Genomic DNA, 19894 nt, shown 5'->3' on the forward strand with positions numbered 1-19894 from the left:
TCGATTGGTATGCCCTGGCCGAGCGGGAATGGGGAAAGCGCAGTTAACTTTAGCTACCTAATCTTGCTAGCGGACTAGCTAGCTATCCAAGTGCATTACGTTGGCTGGAGTTAAATGCTGGAGCCATGGACTGGTAACGTATTTATAATGAGAATTTAAACCGTTGTCACCGCGTTTTATGTTAAACGTTGGATATGGAGTACTGTTAAAAAAAAAATCCATTAGCTTCATAAGTGCCACATGTGGATTAACGCCGGGGAAAGGCCATACACCAAACCTGGTTTTGTTCTTCTCATATTAAATATTAGTTAGTAGCTAGCTAACCCATCTGCTGTTTGTTAGTATGGACAGGTAATATCGAAAAACATGGAAATGAATGTAAGTTAGGTTGGCTAGTCTTGTGTGATGATGAACTTGGCCAACGAGTTAGCTCGCTAGGTAGCTAAAAATAATAATATGAGGCTTGCTTCCTCGCTAGAGAATACATCAACAACCATGTCTATTTAATTATCTTCCTATCTAACTCAAGTTTGCCAGATTTGTAACTTGTCTGTCCCTTGATCCGTTTCGTAGGGCCCAAAATGCGTTGCTGTCACCTATCGTTCGGGACACCGAGGTGACCCGCGCTGCTCGCAGAAAAAGCAGCCACAAAAAGGTGGCCTGTATCCTTTAAAGCGACATAAAAACAGACTGCACAGTCAGTAACGATTCACAGTTAGCTGGCTAGGTTCTTATGCCTAGATGGGGGATCATGAGATTTTGTTCCGTGTGACAAGGCAGTAGCTTGGTAGGATGGTGAAGAGCAGGGCTCGTAACCTCAAGGGTGACGATTAGATTTACAGGTGGGTTACGGCTGTAGCACCCTTGGACGAGGGTGTTTAACCCGAATTGCTTCAGTTAGTGTACATCTGTATGAACGGGTTAATTATAACAGCAAGCTTTGATTGGTGGTTATTTCAGCTGTCAGGCAGAATAAACTGACAAACGGCTTGGAGCTGGAAAGGGGTGTTCCCACTCTCTGTAGACCAGCAGAAGGAAAAGCTGTCAAAGTGTTTCTGTATTCATGTGACAGTGTTGTCATGTTGCAGCAGTGTAGTGGGGTTATCCGTGGTGCTGAGGTTGCCTAGGTAGTGATGTGTCATTTGGCGCATAGCTGTGATGTTATGTTAGATGGTGGGTATGTACAATACACCATCACAGGTGTTCCTTGACTGGCCTCCAGTCCCCTCTCCTCACGATGACTCCCCCAGTGCCAGCATCACCCCCGCCCGTCCCCTGCTGCGCCACACGCCTGGATCCCTCTTCAAACAGACGTGTGAGTGCCTCAGACTCCTCTTCTCTCAGCTCTCTCTCCTTCCCCATCTTACTCTCATCCTTTCTCTGTTCTCCTTCAACTTGTCTTACAGAGAAGTTGAATTAAACACTGACAGTTTTTTCCCCTCTTCTTGACTGTTTGGCTGATAGATGTTTCCAGTGCCAGCAGACGGTATTGAGTGTCCCCTTGGCCATGCTTTGAGACACATTGGAAAGTTAATAAAGCTCTTTTTGAATTCAGTCACTCCCAGGAGCGCCCTGAGGAACCCCGACGTGTCGGCCATCCTGGGGACCGGCAGCAGGTCGCCACGCTACATCCACACGCCCCGCCCCCTGGGCATGAGCATGGTAAGCCATCCAAGGGGCTGCTGCCTGGGGTCAGAGGTCACGAGAGGGCCGCCGTAGGGTTTGAGAGGTGATGTAAGAACTGTGGCTTCCCAGGCAGCCCTGCTGTGAAGCATGATGAAACGCACTGTGTGTGCGTGTGCGTAATGGAGCTGTCCCCTCTCACCCTGCTTGATCTCTCAGACTCTGGACGACAGTGACTGGACCAACAGCCCGTACCTCTCCCCTGCGTCGGTGGCGGCAGACGCCAGCATCACTGACGAGGTCAACATGAGTTCAGTCATGCTGAAGGAGGAGGACCCTGGAGAGGCAGGTCAGTGGCAGCACAGACTGTATATACGTACATACATATACCTGTATAAAGACCCCATGTACTGCACCTACACATGTACATGCACCACGTTCTGATACGGTACCTATACTGGAGATTACACGTATGCAGACAAAAATGTACATAAACGCTCACCTCGTTTACAGACATCGTATATTTTCTCCCTCATGCAGATACAGGCCGCCTGCATACAGTGCATACAGAACGCACAAGAGTGTTTTAGCACACACTCTTCGCGCACGCTCGCGTGCATCCAGACCAGTGCGGAACTGCACTGTGTCCTTTGCGGCCAGCAAAAACATTCCCCAAAAGTGGAAATGAAATGTGTGTGACAGCTTGAATCCTAATTGCAGAGTGTGTGTGTGTGTGTGTTTGTTTGTCTGTGTGTGTCTCCTGCAGCTGCCATGAGCCTGTTCCCAGAGTTCCTGCAGTCCTATCTCAGACACTCCTCCAGTGCTGTGTTTGAGCTGCTCGAGGAGTACGAAACCATCTGTCAAGATAAGGTGCGGTCACTCCTCCCTGGTTCTGCCTGCTGTCCCAGCATGCATTGCGAAAAAATGAATTGGCCATGCCTTTATGCCTTAATTTTTCCTCGTTCCCTGAACTAGCAGAACATGATTGTTGCCCTAAAGCCAAAACCTTGTGGCCAAAAATGTGCAAGTCATTTGTGTTGTAATCAAAGCTGCATAGGTAATTATTTGCAAAGCTACAGTACCATTTAAAAGTTTGGCCACAACTTTTATTCTTTTTTTTTTTTTTTACTATTTTTCTCATTTTAGAATAATAGTAAACACATCAGAACTATGAAATAATACAAATGGAATTATGCAGTGACCAAAAAAATGTACGAAACAAATCAAAACAAATCTTATCATTTAGATTCTTCAAAGTTGCTGTCATGCTGTCCGTCTGCAGTGTAGCAGCTGTAGTGACTGTTGCTCTCTGTGCTGTGGTGTCTGCCCAGGTGGACGTGCTGCAGAGGCTGGTCCTGAGGGCCACGCCCGGCCAGCAGAAATTCTCCAAGACCAGCAGCGTCAAGTGGCTGCTGCAGCAGGAGATGGTGACCTGGCGCCTCGTCACCTCCCTCTACAGGTGAGTCTGCGCGTCTGCGGTCCGTCTGTCGGACTGCCTGCCTGTCCGTGCATCCCGTCGTCCTCGCTTGCACACTTGATAAATATAAATCTCAGACCTTCGTTAAAATAGGGTGTTGATTACACTCACTCTTCTTATTGTCATCGTCTTTATTTTTATTACTAATACAGGTATTGTTCTCATTTAAGATAGCATTGGACATTGCGAGTCTCAGTGTGTACCTGCTTGAAGACGTTAGTATAAATAACACATCAAAGACCCCCTACACATGAGTAAATGTTCATTATTTGTAATGCATTAGAGTTTGGACATGCACTAACGTGAGTATCTGTCTGCAGGGACAGAATCCAGACTGCTTTGGAGGATGACATCATGATGGATGTGGCGGTAAGTGGAGCCGCATTGAGTCGCTGCTCTGTGTGTCGTCTGCGTGTTACCCGGGCGCTGCTGTCCTGGCGTGTACTGTGGGAAACATCCACAGTGTGCATGCAGAAAGAGGCACACAGTCAGTGCACCAGGTTGTTGACCATGTTGTGTTTGAATAGTGAGCCGGGTGAGTAACTGCGTGGCGATTTTGTGTGTTTGACGTTTGTAGCAGGCTCCTTTGTGCTGGGTGTGTGTGTGCGTGTGTACGTGTGTGTGTATGTGTGTGTGCCTGTGTGTGTGTGTGTGTACGTGTGTGTGCATGTGTATGTGCGTGTGTGTGTGTGTGTGTTTGTGCTTGTGTGTGTGTGTACGCGTGTGTGCACGTGTGTGCGTGTGTGTGTGTACGTGTGTGTACGTGTATGTGTGTGTGTGTACGTGTGTGTGTACGTATGTGTGTGTGTACGTGTGCCTGTGTGTGTGTGTGTACGTATGTGTGTGTGTACGTGTGCCTGTGTATGTGTGTGTACGTATGTGTGTGTGTACGTGTGTGTGTATGTGTGTGTACGTGTGTGTGTATGTGTGTGTACGCGTGTGTGTACGTGTGTGTGTGCCTGTGTGTGTGTGTGTGTGTGTGTGTGTGTGTGCTGTTGGAGATAACTGACTGTGTGTGCCTCTGCTCCCTCTGCCTCAGGCTCCTAGTGAGAGTGAGAAGGTGGTGATGGAGCAGCTCTTCCACAGGGACTCAGTGGTGCGGCAGAGTCAGGTAAGACCACTTCCTGTCCACACCCCTACTTCCGCCAGACTGCCTTCTGGGTAATCTGCCTTCTTTGTCAGAGTTATAACGGACTCCTCAGGTTCAGACAAAAGGGATGTGTTGTTTATATTTATACGTAACGTCTGCATGGCACCGTCTGGGCTCCTTAAATCCCAGCTATGTTTTATGTAATGCTGCTTGACACCTTAGATTACTGAGGTTGTGGTGTTTGTTTTTCTCTCAGCTTGTGGTCGATTGGCTGGAGAGCATTGCGAAAGATGAAGTGGCGGATTTTGCAGACAACATAGAGTTCCATGCCAAGTCCGTGTATTGGTAAGCAGCTTTTCCTGTCAGCAGCTCCCTGTGTGGAGGCAGGATTTGTGGAAGGATAACTGTCTTGAAGTGTGGTGAAACTCTGAACTTACCTTGTTTATATTGTAAATTCATAGTCATACACACAGTGGAAACCGTTTCTAAATCCAGCTCTGTGTGTCTGTCTGTCTGTGTGTGTGTGTGTGTCTGTGTGTGTGTGTGTGTGTGTGTGTGTGTCTGTGTGTGGCACGTCAGGGAGAACACCCTACACACCCTGAAGCAGAGAAGAAGTATCTCCTATACGGGCTTCAACAGGCCCCTGGTCACTGAGTTGGTAAGAGTGCAGTCCTCAGCCTCTGTACAGGACAGCTTATGTTCTCAGCACACCACGCTGACCGTTTACGCTCAGCTGCACCATACCCATTTAGTAACACGGTAAAGCAGTATGTAGCACGAGGTTATGATTTATATATTTGCTTGTCAATTATGCACCCAGATCACTAACATGACACTATGATAATTATGCATGTAATGCCAGAACATAAATATTTTTGGTAACAATGATATTAAATCTAGACTCTGGAACTACAGAACAGTGAGATGCTAGTGGATCTCCATACAGTGTACCTGAGATGCAGTGGTGTCATGTGTGTGTGTGTGTGTGTGTGTGTGCGCGCGTGTGTGTGTAGGACCCCGACGCCCCGATTAGACAGAAGCGCCCACTGGCTGACCTGGACCGGGAGGACGACGCCCGGCTGCTGAAGTACCTGTTCACCCTGGTGCGGGCGGGCATGACGGAGGAGGTGAGGCGGGGTCACCCCTACAGCAGCTCTCCCTCACACAGACGGCCCGGTCTTTGACCCTGTGTGTGTGTGTGTGTGTGTGTGTGTGTGTGTCTCCCGCACACAGGCACAGAGGCTCTGTAAGCGCTGTGGTCAGGCCTGGAGGGCAGCGACGCTGGAAGGCTGGAAGCTCTACCACGACCCCAACATCAACGGAGGTGATGCCCCGCCTCCTTACAGACACTGTCCAATCAGATTCTGTCTGTTTGTCCATGTGTTGTTTTTATCCGCTCAGTAAGAAGTATCCCTCCCAGACACCTTTCTTTTGCTGTGATATGAAACTCAGTGGTTCCTCCATAGTTCAGTGTATTGAAAGATGTGCTCTGGAGATGAGAACAGCTTGCAATGAAGTTAATGTTTAAGATATTTCTGATATAATTGTCTCAAAAAATGTGACTTTAGTCAGTAATTATGAATGTTAACAGAGAGCACAGGAAATGCTTAACACACCCTAAGTAAATTTGTTATACTGGGGTGGGGTGATATATAAATGTAAAGTATGTCCATTCAAGCGCTTTCCCTGGAGTTATTTTCCTCATAGAGCCAATGAAGGTGTCTTGAGGTGTCTTTTTATGTGGAGTGCCGTTGTGCGGTCCTGATGTGTTCCTGTGTGTGCGTGTGTGTGTGTGCGCGCGTCCAGGAGGGGTGGAGCTGCAGCCCGTGGAGGGGAACCCCCAGCGCTGTGTGTGGAAGGTGTGCTGCTGGAGGTTGGCAGAGGAGGTGAGAGGCAGAGCGCCGCCCTGCTGGTGACATCTGTGTCAGCTCCCGGTCCACCCCACACACCCCTGTGCTCAGTCACCCAGCCTGTTCACTCCATATGTGTGCAGGAGCTGGAAAAGGCTTTATCCAGTGGTGAAAATGAGGGCTGGCTACAGATTATCGCTGAGCCTCTGTCTTTTTCAACATGACCTGCTCTAACAGAGAGCTGTTAGTTATGGGTTCTTGTGCTGCACATGGCAGTGACTACAGCTGTGAACCCCTGTATCTCAGTGAGGTTGTGTTTACTTCGTATTCCAGGAGCAGTTCAACCGGTACGAACGCGCGATCTACGCTGCCCTGAGTGGGAACCTCAAACAGGTACCAATCCTAGCACTATTGAACTGATCCCGAGTCAGCTGAACAGTATTTAGGTTTACATTTTTAACCATTGTGTTTCTGTAACTATAAAGGAACGAGGGCACTGCATTTTTGTTACGGGAAAGTGAGGCTTCATGAACCATGTAACTACAGCAACACGGTGGTCTCTTACTAAAACATTGAACCAGTCAAGAATTTTTTCCACAGGAAATTTAATGAGTGTTTTAAATCAGTGAGCAAAAATGAATAAAACCATTTCGGGGTTTGTGTGCGTGCGTGCGTGCGTGTGCGTGCGTGCGTGTGTGCGCGTTTCTGACCGCTCCTCTCCCCCCCTGCAGCTGCTCCCAGTGTGCGAGTCGTGGGAGGACACGGTGTGGGCGTACCTCCGCGTGCTGGTGGACACGCTGGTGGAGCAGGAGGTGCGCTCCTCTGGCATGGGGAGCGAGGAGCTGGAGGAGCTGCCGCGGGAGTACCTGGAGGCCAAGTAAGAGCCCCGGCCTGGAGTAGAGCCCCCTGCCCAGAGAGGGGCAGTGCAGTGGGGCCGTCAGGAGGCCCCAGGCCCCTGCCAGTCATTCCCCTTCCCACTCACAGTGCTTCAATGTTGCTGGTGCCAGGAGGCGAACCGGCTTTCACTGTTGCCTTTCGTTTCAGCTGGACTTTGGAGAAGGTGTTTGAGGAGCTGCAAGCCACAGAATCAAAGGTGCGTTTACCTGCAGTGCGCGCTGTGCAGTGAACCGTAAATGACCTGTGCGGGCTGATCAGGTGACTGATTGGTGCTCTTCTCCGCAGAGGGTGCTGGAGGAGACCAAAGAGTTCTATCACATCATCCAGAAGTTCGTCATCCTGGGGGACCTGGATGGTACGCAGGGTTCTGATGTCTCCAGTGTGGATAGAGACACATGTACTGGGTGCTGATTTGCTGAAATGTGATGTGTGTCTGTTAGCGGCACATAGTTTGTGTGTGAGTTGCTCTGTGTTGATTTGAGGGATACACTGTATGTGTGTGTGTGCCTGTTTGAGGTATATTCTGTGTGCGTGTGCGTGTGCATGTGCGCGTGCGTGTGTGTTAATCTGTGTCTGTCTCTGCAGGCCTGGTGGACGAGTTCAGTGATTGGCTGGCGGGGGGGTCAACACTGCCCGCCCACCTGCTGCGCTTCATGGCACACCTGCTGCTCTTCTACCGTAGCCTGGGCATGCAGCTCAAGGTACCCTCCTCCTCCTCACCCAAACCTGCACCCGCTTTGTCTATACATAATGTTGTATGTACATGAAAGTACATGCACTCTCAATACATTTGCTCTCAACACTTGACCACCATTTTTGTTGCAGGAGGAGGTATCTGTGGATGTTCTGAAGGCTTACATACAGGTATGCTGCATGCGTTTTCTTCATTATATCATTTTAAGCGAGTCCAAACTCCAGGACTAAAAGATTGTGGGTTAACCTACTTCCCCCTTCACCTCCAGCTGCTGGTCAGTAGAAGGCAGGTCGATCTCATCGCCTTCTATGTCAGCCACCTGCCCCCGGACATGGCGGTGGCCCAGTACGCCCAGTTCCTGGAGTCAGTGACGGAGACGGAGCAGCGCAAGCACTGCCTGGATCTGGCCCGGGAGGCAGGTGAGTGAGGGGGGAGGAGCCAGGGAGAAGGGGGAGGGGTTAAAGGGAGGAGGTGCCAATGAGCAGTAGGGAGAGACTAAAACAGGGAGGAGCTACAGAAAATGGGTGTGACAGTGAGTGGGGGGCAGAGAGAAGGAAAGGGGGTAACCAGAGAGAGTGAAGAGGGGTAAATTAGTTTGAAGCATGTGAAAGAGGACAGGATGGACAAGGAAGATGTAGATGAGCGAAGGTTTGCCTCCAAGCCCTGATCCAGAACCACCTGAGGCTTCTCGAACAGAGAGGGCCGAGTTAGAATTTGAACAGGTTAATATTTGAGAGGTACTCCTTGATTACACTGGTGACAGGAGATTCCCCCGTTGGCCTGAGCTTGTGGTCTTGTGATGGTTCCTAGGACTGGAGGTGGCTGCTGTCACTAAGACTCTGGTGGAGAACGTCAGAGAGAGGGACACGGATGACTTTGCACACCATGACCTCACCCCTGCATTGGACACAGGAACCACTGAGGTACAAGCACGTGCACACACACACACACATACACACATATACACACACGTAAATACACACACAGACGCACAGGTGTGCTTTTGGAAATTACTGCTAAGCGCAATGCTAAGTAACCACACCCCTGCTTTCTCAGGAGGACATGCGGAAGATTGATGTCATCGACTGGCTGGTGTTTGACCCCTCCCAGCGCGCCGAGGCCCTGAAGCAGAGCAATGCCATTATGAGGAGGTTCCTGGGTGAGTGAGTCAGTCAGACTGCCCCCTCCTGGGCAGGGTGGGGTAGCACAGCCCAGAGCAACTGGGACCAGGCTGTGAAGAGAGAAAAGTGCAAACCTTTCTCAGAAAGCTTGTTTTTTCACCCCTGCGTTTTCACTGTTTTGGCAAGCTTGCAGCACTGAAGTGCCATGCTGTTGATAAAGTACACTCACCGTATTTGCAGAGACAAGGTACGAATTATGCTTTGCCACGGTGAGCTGACATTTCCATTTGTGAAGGATAAACCAGATAATCCTTCACATTTGGATGAATGTTTCCGAGTTGCTGGCAGTGCAGGTGCGACAGGCAGCCTTGCCTGCCAGGTGTAAGCCTCTAAACTGTCTTCCCTACCCGCGATACGTCCGTCAGGCTCCAGAAAGCACGATGCTGCCAAGGCTGTCTTCGCCAAGGTCCCTGAGGACTCCATGCGAGAGATCTACAGGCAGTGGGAGGAGCAAGGAATGGACACGCCCCTGCCCGCCGAGGACGCAAACGCCATTCGCGAGCACCTCTGCATCCGTGCCTACTTGGTGAGAACCCCCTCACTCCTGCTTCACTCTGATTGGCTGGTGTGTTTGACCAATAGTATTTAACAGAAAGGGCAGGAGGTCTTCTGCAGCTGCTCTCAACAAGATGTCTGCCTGACTGTGCGGGGTGAAAGCTTGTACTGAGTGGCATATAAAATCACTTTTTTATCACTCACCAGACTGCCCATGTTCCTCTGACACCTCACTGCTTGCTTTTCCATTTATGCTAAGTACAACTGGACTTCAGTTTATCAGCAGAACATTAACCCAACATGAGGAAATGCTCCACACACACACTGGCTGGCCTGAAGCCTTTTTTTTAAATCTGCATTTAAGACAGTCTTCACCTCGCTAGCAGAGGTGTGTGTTCTCCCTCCTGCATGACAAACCATTCATATTTCCCCGACATAAAATGTTGCAACAGGGAAAACAATCATGGCTTCTTTTTTAAGGACTTTCCTTCAGTTCTGGAATCCTCTGAGGCGTTTGCATGATATGGTCTTTGGATCTGAGCGAGGTCTTCGTTCTCCTGACCCCTGCTCTGTCTCTGTGGTAACAGGAGGCGCACGAGGCCTTCAATGAGTGGTTCAAGCACATGAACTCCCCCCCACAAAAGCCCACGCTCCCTCCCCAGGCCAAGTTCACAGAGAAGGTGGCCCACGACATGAAAGAGAAGGAGTACAAGGTCAGTATGTGCCAGTTCTGTTCTCACACTAATAGATGAGGAAGGTGGAAACAGCCTCTTGTGCTCTCTGGGTGTTTTGTCCATCTTATGGAATCGGACTGATCCCAAATTAGTGCTTGGCCTTTCCCTTCGCTTCAGGCGTATTTTTGTCCCCTCTCACTCCCTGTAGATGGAATATGACAACTGGAAGGGCCGTCTGGAGTCCCTGACTGACGATGTGAAGGAGAGGATCTACAACGTGCTGCTGTTCGTGGACGGGGGCTGGATGGTGGACGTCCGGGAGGTGAGAGGGTAGCGTCCTGGGAGCCTCCTGTCAGACTGAAACATCTTTCCTCAAAGCCGAGAGAAGAACCTCTGGTTTTGACTTTGCTCTGTGTGTGTGTGTGTGTGTGTGTGTGTGTGTGTGTGTGTGTGGGGTGGGGGGAGCATAAGAGAAGTGATGTGGAAGTCTGTGTTAATATGCACAGATGTCTGTGTACCTTAGCGTACTCGGTGTTAATGTGAGCATATGTACTGCCGATGTGTTGCTGGCAGTATGTGCGTTTGTGCTAATGAATGCACTCTATAGGATGCGGAGGAGGACCCCGAGCGTTCCCACCAGATGGCGTTGTTGCGGCGGCTCTGCCTGCCCATGATGACCTTCCTGCTGCAGACCGTGCTGCACAGCACAGACCAGCACCAGGAGAGCCTGCGCTTGGCTGACATCATCGCCTCCGACCAGCATCGCCTCTACCAGGTGCAAGCACACTCCAGCCACACCTACCACTACAGCCAATCATTAGTGTCAGCATCTCCAGCTCATAGGCAACCAGTCATTTCTCTGACTAGCCTGCGTACTGATTGGAATAATAACTACAAGCCACCCATGGGCATGAGTTGCAAAGCTCTCTCTTCTGCCGTGGTGGTGGGACAGTGCAGAAATACAGGCCACAACATAAAGGCAGTTGAGCTGTGGGTGTGTCACAGAATGGTCTGGGAAAGCTTAGAGTATCTTGCCTAAATTCGGTGTAGTACTGGAGTTCTCCGTTCACAGTTGCAAGTGTACTCCTGACAGTTGTGGATCTGTAGTATTCCAAGAGTGCTGACCCCAGATCAGGTTCAGCTTTTTACACAGAATTGTTGGGGTTATGATCAAGGCTGTGCCAGTTGATCCTGAGTCAGCTCACGGGGATAGTTGCTTGTAACAAATCCTTCTGAACCCTTGCCTTGCTGGTCGTCATCTCCAGGTTTTCTCCAAGGAGGAGCTGCGTAAGTTTATGCAGAAGCTGCGGGAGTCGTCTCTGCTCCTTTTGGATCGAGGGCTGGACCCGTTGGGCTATGAGATCCAGTCCTAACACCTCCCCTGACACCATGGCTCTGAACATCTGTCTCTATTTTGGGTTATTTTGTATCTGTGTTTGAAAATAAATTTGGGTAATCGGTCTGTATTTTGTATCCAATAAAGGTTTGTAACTTTTGAATGAAATCTGTTTTTGATAAAGTTTTTTTTTCTTTGTATATCTATGCGACAAAGTCATCCCCATGGCTTGTCAGCATACGAGTCTGTGTGATTTTATGTGCGCATACCCTCCTTAGAGAACACATTGAGAAATTCTCACCGTTTTTAAGGAAACACACAGAACAATCTTGTGGATCCTTTTCTACAAGTGTTCAGGATAAGATGCTCACAGTCGAAAGGCAAAGCCTGAAAATATATGGGCTTTAATCATTACCTTGCAGTTCACTCCCACTGGATACAGCTGGATTCCAGTCTCATGAATTAAATGAAGTGAGGTGGGGCCGATGTATGACGGCGTTTAGTGACAAGGACTAGGTTTAGGAAATAACTGCACAGGGTCTTACCAGATAAATCGCAGGGTTAGCTCTTGGTGTTAATTCCCTAATCGTTGCTGTTACGAAAGAAAAAAATGTGCCTTTGTTAATAAACTTTAAGTTCATTGAAATGGTCATGTTCTATGAAACATTTGCCGTAATCGCGTAATCTAATTTATGAAGTAAGCGTCACTTCGCCCAGTGTGTCAGATATTTTTTCTCAACGATTCGGTTTTGTCAGTTCATCGTATTGACCGCTAGTGGCCGCTGCAGAGCACTGACGTGGCGACACTCCCGTCGCTGGAGCTCGACAGTGGCGCTTTTTGTGACGTCACTGGGCTCAATGAAAGAGTTTTCTACATACAATCGGCAGGCGCTGTAAATATGAATGCATCGTGCGGTTTTTATGCGGGGTCATACACATCCAGAATGTGACACATTGTTTCCTCGACATAACCGTGGTCAGAAGCTCGTAGATCGAGGACCAGCGCGTTGTCAGATACGAGGCGGCCGGAGACATCTTTTCCTGCGAATTTGGGGAACTGAGGAGCTGAGAACTTAACTACGGACGACTGTGACTAACGTTAGAGGGAATTTAGCTCAGCATGGCTGCTCGACTCGCTCGCCTTTTTGGGAACAGTCGCATCGTTGCAGGACTGTTGGTGAACTTACTTTCGTCCATATGCATCGTGTTCATCAACAAATGGATTTACGTGCATTATGGTTTCCCAAACATGACATTGACGTTGATTCATTTCGTGGTGACATGGCTAGGACTTTATGTATGCCAAAAGATGGACATATTTTCGCCAAAGAGCCTACGGCCAACCAAAATTGTCCTCCTGGCTCTAAGCTTCTGTGGCTTCGTCGTTTTTACAAACCTTTCCCTTCAGAACAACACCATAGGTACTTACCAGCTTGCTAAAGCAATGACAACGCCAGTTATTATTGTCATTCAAACAGTGTACTACAGGAAGACGTTCTCCACCAAGATCAAGTTGACGCTGGTGAGTAAAACTAGTCATTGGAGCAAAAACGTATACATTTTGCTCCAATGACTATTCATTGTTTTGACAGCTCACGAATAGGCAGTAACGTCTCTTATAGTGTCCATTCTTTGGTTTTTACATGCAGCCTTTTGATTACACGTTTCAGTTTTACCCCAGCTGAATATTTTTTAAAGCTATGTCATTTGACATTTGTTGGCATTATTGTTTTCTATTTACATGACAAATTAAAATACTATTTCGTTGAAATGTCATTTTCTCAAGACCTATAAGACCGCCACTTTTATCTAACAAGGTGGTCTTTGAGCAGCAGTGTATTAATGGTGCTTTTCCCTTCCTGCTGAACGTTAGCTCTCTCTGATTGGTTACCAGAGAATTATGTCATCTTGGCTGTCTGTCCTCTCTGCAGATCCCCATCACTCTAGGAGTTATACTCAATTCCTATTATGATGTGAGGTTTAACCTGCTGGGAATCGTCTTTGCAACGCTGGGTGTTTTTGTTACCTCCTTGTACCAAGTGGTGAGTACCCAGCACTTCGCTGCCATGAGTGTGCTCCTTGCGCACTGACATTACAGTGTGTCGCGGAACATGGACCCCTGTTGTAAAGGCCTATCAGAGATAAGCAGCTAGAGATGCGGGCCTCTCCATGTGCCTGTCTCTCCCTTCCCCTCCCTGACTGCCCCCTGTTCTCTGTCCCCCAGTGGGTGGGAGCCAAGCAGCATGAGCTGCAGGTGAACTCCATGCAGCTGCTCTACTACCAGGCCCCCATGTCCTCTGGCTTCCTGCTCGTCTTGGTGCCCTTTTTCGAACCCCTGACCGGAGAGGGGGGCATCTTCGGACCCTGGTCCTTCCCTGCGCTGGTGAGCCCCACATAGATTCCAGATTTCCCTCCCCTCGTTGGGGGGGAGAGAACAAATATCAGCAACAGGAATTCCCCGTGTTAGTTTACTCAACAGCAGCACACAGGGAGAGCTCCTTGTGTTACAGCACTAATTTATATATTGCACTTAAGTTACATTACTGACGGTTTTCAGTATTGAAGTATGAGTGGGGCATTTTACATTGACATTTCTTATAGTATGTCGCTGGTTATTGTAGCTTGTGCATTGACATGTTTGTTCAGATTTGTTCTTACAATGTCTGTGCAGTTCTGTGTGTGCCCTTAGTGTAGACACTTATGTTCCTTGGTTTGTGAGTGTCTCTGGTTAAGAGTGTCGCCAAATGAAGAAGTTTAATGGAAATGCAATATTCCTTTCTTCCATTAATTGGTGAGGTAAGGCCACGGTAATATTCTCCTGTTTCATAAAAAGTAATTTGACATTCTTCTAAAAGGTGGGATTCTGTGGTCTGTGGTGGGGCAGGGAGGTGCTATCAGGGTTTCTAAGAGCGTCACTGCAATAAAGGCGGTTTGCCATTCTGGTGTCTGTATAGTGAACCATTTGGATGTGGAGCGAGGGGTAAGAGGCCCTGACAGGACCGCTGGGCCTGGACGAGATGGATCCAGTCACACAGACTGTGGCCTTTGTGTTGTCAGACTGGTGATAGTGGATGATGATTGAAGAGAACCGCGCTGTTGGTTACTCTGTAGTCTTTCTTACAGACTGGGGTGGGGGGATAGATGGTCCAGCCATTCCAGAATGCCATCCCGTTGACAGGGCTGCTCTCCTCACACACAAAGCATGTTAGCAATTGTTTTGAAAATAGACATGTCTGAACTTGCATTTCTCTGTGCAATAATGCTCCACAGAGCAAATATCTTGCCGTGTTAGCTAAATCTTTTGTTTGCCTAACATTTATCACGCCCCTAGCAGGAAGCTATCTCCATGCCATAGATTTGCCAGAATATTATTTTTGCCACATGGACGATTCTGGTAGACGCGTTCACCTGTGGATGTGGACTTGCTGAGAGTGGAAAAAACAAACACGTGCTTGTCAACCTTTTGCTTTACCAGGTCATGGTGCTCATGTCAGGGGTCATCGCTTTCCTGGTAAACCTGTCAATCTACTGGATCATCGGGAACACCTCTCCTGTCACGTATCCTTCTGTTTTCTCTGGTGTCAGAGACACGCCCCAGACGTGTGTGTGTGTGTGGGGGGGGGGGGGGGTCTTCCTTCTTTTAGAAATGTAAATGAAACTTACAACAGTAAGGTCAGATTAGGAGGTTTCATGCAGAGGCACACATTTATGCGGAAGAAAAAAAAGCAAAAGAAGTGAAAGCAGAAGCAAAAAAAGATCACCCGCTCGAAGTTTAAAAGCTGTTGGTACTGGCTTCCAAGCGATTTACTGCAATAAAGAACATTGTGACCTACATGGTCTTTGTCAGGCAGTAAAGCTCTCAGGAGCATTTAAACAGTGTAAGGATGCATTCTTTTTCCTTTGTTTTATTACTCATTGTTGCCCTGCACCTACACCAGCTCTGGATGCAAGCGTGATTTCTGCTTTTTCTATGTACCTCTTTGTTCAGTGCTAGTGCTAAGAGTCAACGTGAGGAGGTAGACAGATCCTGGGAGCATGCCGAATGTCACAGCCGTTTGTTAATGTGAGATCCAGTCATTGTTCGGCTTCTCATCTGCCCACTACTGTGAATAGCAGAGGCATGTCTCATTCAGCTGTTGAATGGATCACAGTGGGTTTATGACAGACACTTTAAGGATAGATGTCCTACAAAAACATCTCTTCATATTTCTCGCGGTCAATGTAATAAATTCAACATTGCTTTCGAAACACCACACGCCATGGTCAGAGCTAAACATTTCACAACTCAGAAGATGAAATAGTCTCGTGTTTTTTAGGACTTAGATGATATAAAAAATAAAAACATTTTAAAGCAGTGATAAAGCTGTACTCATAGACATCACTGGCTCAGAACACACTGGCATTAGCACCTTAACTTTTGCGCAACAGCTATAACATGTTTGGGCACTTTAAGTTCTGCATCACCCTGCTGGGGGGCTATGTGCTGTTCCAGGACCCCCTGTCTCTGCACCAGGGCCTGGGGATCCTCTGCACCCTGATGGGCATCCTGGCCTACACCCACTTCAAACTGGCCGAGCAGGAGGAGGGCAAGAGCCGGCTGGCCCAGCGCCCCTGAAGGCCGGTTGCCCAACACACAGAGGCAGACTGGCATCAACCCCATCAGGAAACCAGGAAGATAGAGAGGCACCCAGCTGGCCAGGCTCACAGAGCGGGGATGAGTAGATGATGATTGGATCAACTGCGCTTTGTGTGCAGAAAACTGTACAGGATTTTAAGGGGAACGTGTTTTTTTTGTTTGTTTGTTTTTGGAGACCAGGTTTCCTGCAACGCGGACTTTAGTAGTATTGCTCCATAAAATGTGTCATGATAATCAAGGAGTTTTGCAAGAGGTGTTTGTGCCTGTACAATCACAACGAGAAGCAGCTGAAGGGTTTGCTTCCAGCACAGTCCAAATGTATAGCAACTTGTTTTTTCTTTTTATTATTTAATGTGGCTGATTTTTTGCCATATGCCCTGCTCTTCAATAAAATATATTTTGTTGAATTTTTATTCTTGTGCAGAAATGTTTAGTATACAAGAAGAGACAACTTAGTGCAGGGAGTAAAAGTGAGATCCTCTATAGAATCAGGGAGGACTACTGAGCTGTTAAGTACCAAATTCACTTATGACCCAAACAGTAACTTTACTTCAAGATTGGAATGTCTGCGTGTTCACATTCCAATTGTTTGACATGACCTCACTGTAAAGGTTCATCTACTCGTGGAATTTTTCATGAATGTTTAACCAGAAAGGTTACGGGGAGCACGTGAAGTTCGTTTTGATAGGTGAAGTTATCCAACACCTGCAGTTTTTGGCCACCGCTTCCCCTTTCCCCTGGTATTGAATGGTCTGTATAGCCTTCGCACACTGTTCTGGTATGTGTTCTAATTAGGTGGCGGAAAACATGTCTGTGCATTATATGGATACAGTTCTGCTGCATACTCTCTTTCCAGCCCACTGCAACCAAGAGAAAAGGAAGATTCTTTGGTATCACATTTAGACACGTTAAACAAAAAAAAATTTAATCATGTTCAGCAGATAAGCCATGACAGTTTGAGCTCATTTACTCTTGAAGTGATACACAGTGTCAGTAAGTCCTGTCTTGTGACTAACAGCTAGTGGGAGAGGGCTAGTCTAATTACTCTTGTCGTTACTTATGTGTTAAACCAGGGGTGCACAGTTCCAGTCCTGGAGGGCCACACTCCCAAAGGCTTTATAATCATCATTGTATCATCAGTGTTTGAAAAGCAAGGCAAGAAATTTTGTCCAGTCTGATGAACTCCAAACAAATAAGTGATTTAATTGGCTCATTAAGAACTTTTGTGAGGAAAACCAGACACCCTTCAGGCCTTCAGGGTTGGAGTTCTGCACCCCCTTGTTTAAACCCTGCATTTTGTAGTGAGTACTAAATTACAGGGCGCACTCCGCTGTATGATCAGTGACATTTTTGGTTTCCTTTGAAGGAAGAATATGTCCTGGCAAGTGCCATTTAAAAGGAGTCTGAAACTCGAGCACAAGCCTGTGTGTTTTTGAGGGGGGGGGGGGGGGGGGGGAGAGAACTGGGGGCACACAGGCTGCAGTGTTCCATTTTTGGCTCACATAGTACAGTCTGTCTGGGATGGGTGTTTCCACTCTGTGGCCTGCCCTCGTAGTGACCAGCATGCCGTCCCCAAAGGGTTCCGGAATGCAGCGGTCAGAGTGGCCAGGTACAGCGTGGCCCACAGTGAGCCCAGTGTTGCCGTGAAAGCGCTCACCCTGGTTTCCTGCAATCGTGACTGTACGCTCAGCTTATTTAAACAAAAGCAGTGACAAGGTTTCATCCATGGTGCCTTTTTATGAGTTAACGTATGAATTAACTGTAACAAAGTCGGTTTTACGAAACGAAGCTGGCCATCTTAAATTTTTACTTTTATAAAGTTGTAAAGACATAATAGTATATATATATATATATATATATATATATATATATATATATATATATATAATAGTTTTATGGGTTTACTTTTATACTTGTTCCGCATACTGCCATGTCAGGTTTATCACTGTTCTAGAAAGTCATGTGGCTGTGCTTGCTGTTTTGTATCAGTGACTTGACAGCCAGAGCATTTTTTTCTTGTCAGAAAAGCACATCATTTGCAAGCTCCTGTGATAATTTATCATTGCCCAGGATCACCCTCTGTCCCTTACAACAGTATCTCCACCAGATTAAATCAGCACAAAATAATGGCTGTTCATTCATCACAACAGCTGATGAAATTTAAAGGACAGGGAAGACTTTTTGTTTTCTCTGCCATCTCATGCTATTGTGTGTACTTATCTTTAATTGTGCATTTTAAGCAATTATATGTAGTGTGTTTTGGTAAGTACATTATTTTTAAATATGTATGTGTATGATAAGTACTTCTGGGGACTTTGAATTATACAGAACACATGTCCAAACATGTTGAGGCCAAAAGAGCTGTAAGGATCCTGGTGTTCTAAAATAATCCCTGACTCATCCTTACTCATTCTCATTCAGGGATGGAGGAGGACAGAGACCCAAAACATGACTACTCTCATTCAGGAATGAAGCTGACAGTTTTCAATGAGCGAAATAAAACAGCAATTTTTTTTTTTGGATTGTGTGGACATAACGCAGTTGCTGATACCTGGTTTCATTTATGTAAAAAAATAGAAAAATGTCAGTCTCAGTTAACATGAGAACAGCAGAGTACAGGCTGGCACCAAATGAAGGTTTCAGTAGGGTCAATTAAGGAATTTACAACCACCATCCTGTGTAAGGGTGTGCAAATTCACTCTCTCTTGTTTCCTGGGCTTTTGGAAGGCGTGTGAAGGCAACATTTTCAAAGAAGCTCACCAGAACAAAATGACAAAATGCTGTGCTTCAGATCTTGAGCACATGGAGGTGGGGGGGGGGGGGGGGGCACTGACTCGCAGTTTTTAAAACTCAGGGGGGCTGGTTTTGCTGATCATGCTCCAGCTTCTGCTGAGTTGGATGATATTAGGTGGATCGTATTGCCCTGCAGGAAGCGAGGGGATTTCTGATGCTAAACACACAGCACATCAGTCTGGGTAGCCAGCGCGGAACACTGCAAACCCTGCAACACAAACAGGCTGTTATCTCGGACAGACTGGGGCATTGATTTCACAGAAACCATGTGGAACTCACAATGCTCTAATGATAGAGGATCAGACATCAAGTGACCTTTAGAAAGTTTGACTCGTATGACTCTTGAGGGGATTAAATATAAAGAATCGTAAAAATAAACATAAATCATAAAAATAAACATTCCCATCTGTACATCCATGATTACTAACAATCTTTGTAGTGATGAGGCACTGAAAAAAAATGACACCTTTGGACAATCCCCAAAATCCTGTCCATGTTAAATATTTTGTCTGTATATTTTGTGTTAAAAACCCTTTGATTACAGTGGTCCAAAGTCAGCACGTTTCCCTTTGTTAACCACCTGTCACCGTGTGTCAAATTAAAAGTTTGGATAGAAGAATCATGGATCCCTGGGTTCACTTGATTGCTTTTAACTCTCATTTATGTAAACCTTAAATCCCACTGCCTGGTAGCTAGACAGCAAAACTCAAATTGTATGCTTAGATGAGCTGTGTCCAGCCATGTGGCATAGTGGTCAGAAGCTAAGGCTTGTAATGGAAAGGTTGCTGGTTCAATTTGCCACTGGGTTACTGCTGTTGCGCCCTTAGGCAAGGTGCTTAACCCACCTGCCTCAATACCCAAAACCCTATTGCCTCAATAAATATCCAGCTGTATAAATGGATAAAAAGTTTTAACCTACAGTTTTATGAATTTTATTTTTACATTTTATAATTACTCTGCAGAGGTTTCATTATACGCAGCATGCATATTCTTTGTTCCAATAAATCGACCTGAAATCGCTAGCTGTTTTGCAGGTAACTGCAGTACAGTATGCATGCACGTGCGGTAATGCTCAGTCAGCCGTTGGAATTTCAAAATCTTCCGTCTGACAAACCGCCGCAAGGGGCGACAGTGACTCCCCGCGCTGT

The 19894-nt window shown here is 47.2% G+C and overlaps 2 protein-coding genes across 2 annotated transcripts; both read left to right on the forward strand.

The window, feature by feature from the left end:
- On the forward strand, positions 1–11434 carry nup107 (nucleoporin 107). The gene is made up of 28 exons (XM_036520128.1): positions 1–133; positions 574–662; positions 1223–1315; positions 1556–1662; positions 1843–1972; positions 2390–2493; positions 2955–3082; positions 3421–3469; positions 4140–4211; positions 4447–4535; positions 4770–4848; positions 5204–5317; positions 5424–5514; positions 5997–6076; positions 6374–6433; positions 6772–6917; positions 7085–7133; positions 7223–7292; positions 7523–7638; positions 7763–7801; positions 7900–8050; positions 8442–8554; positions 8688–8790; positions 9178–9338; positions 9895–10020; positions 10190–10303; positions 10589–10756; positions 11247–11434. The coding sequence occupies exons 1-28, from the start codon at positions 126–128 to the stop codon at positions 11352–11354; spliced, it is 2757 nt and encodes a 918-aa protein (XP_036376021.1). The 5' UTR covers positions 1–125; the 3' UTR covers positions 11355–11434.
- Positions 11435–12167: 733 nt separating this feature from the next.
- On the forward strand, positions 12168–16328 carry slc35e3 (solute carrier family 35 member E3). The gene is made up of 5 exons (XM_036520437.1): positions 12168–12839; positions 13249–13359; positions 13542–13700; positions 14793–14875; positions 15746–16328. Exons 1-5 carry the CDS (start codon positions 12438–12440, stop codon positions 15930–15932), a joined length of 942 nt encoding a protein of 313 aa, XP_036376330.1. The 5' UTR covers positions 12168–12437; the 3' UTR covers positions 15933–16328.
- Positions 16329–19894: the final 3566 nt, after the last annotated feature.

The sequence above is a fragment of the Megalops cyprinoides genome, chromosome 25 (assembly GCF_013368585.1).
Source record: "Megalops cyprinoides isolate fMegCyp1 chromosome 25, fMegCyp1.pri, whole genome shotgun sequence".
In the NCBI taxonomy this organism is placed as follows: Eukaryota; Metazoa; Chordata; class Actinopteri; order Elopiformes; family Megalopidae; genus Megalops; species Megalops cyprinoides.

Coding starts and splice junctions, on each gene's coding strand:
- nup107 (XM_036520128.1), top strand. Junction 1,316..1,555: donor ATCCCTCTTCAAACAGACGT/GTGAGTGCCTCA, acceptor TTTTGAATTCAG/TCACTCCCAGGAGCGCCCTG. Junction 5,515..5,996: donor CGACCCCAACATCAACGGAG/GTGATGCCCCGC, acceptor GCGCGCGTCCAG/GAGGGGTGGAGCTGCAGCCC.
- slc35e3 (XM_036520437.1), top strand. CDS start 12,438: ATGGCTGCTCGACTCGCTCGCCTTTTTGGGAACAGTCGCATCGTTGCA. Junction 12,840..13,248: donor CCAAGATCAAGTTGACGCTG/GTGAGTAAAACT, acceptor TCCTCTCTGCAG/ATCCCCATCACTCTAGGAGT. Junction 13,360..13,541: donor TTACCTCCTTGTACCAAGTG/GTGAGTACCCAG, acceptor TCTGTCCCCCAG/TGGGTGGGAGCCAAGCAGCA.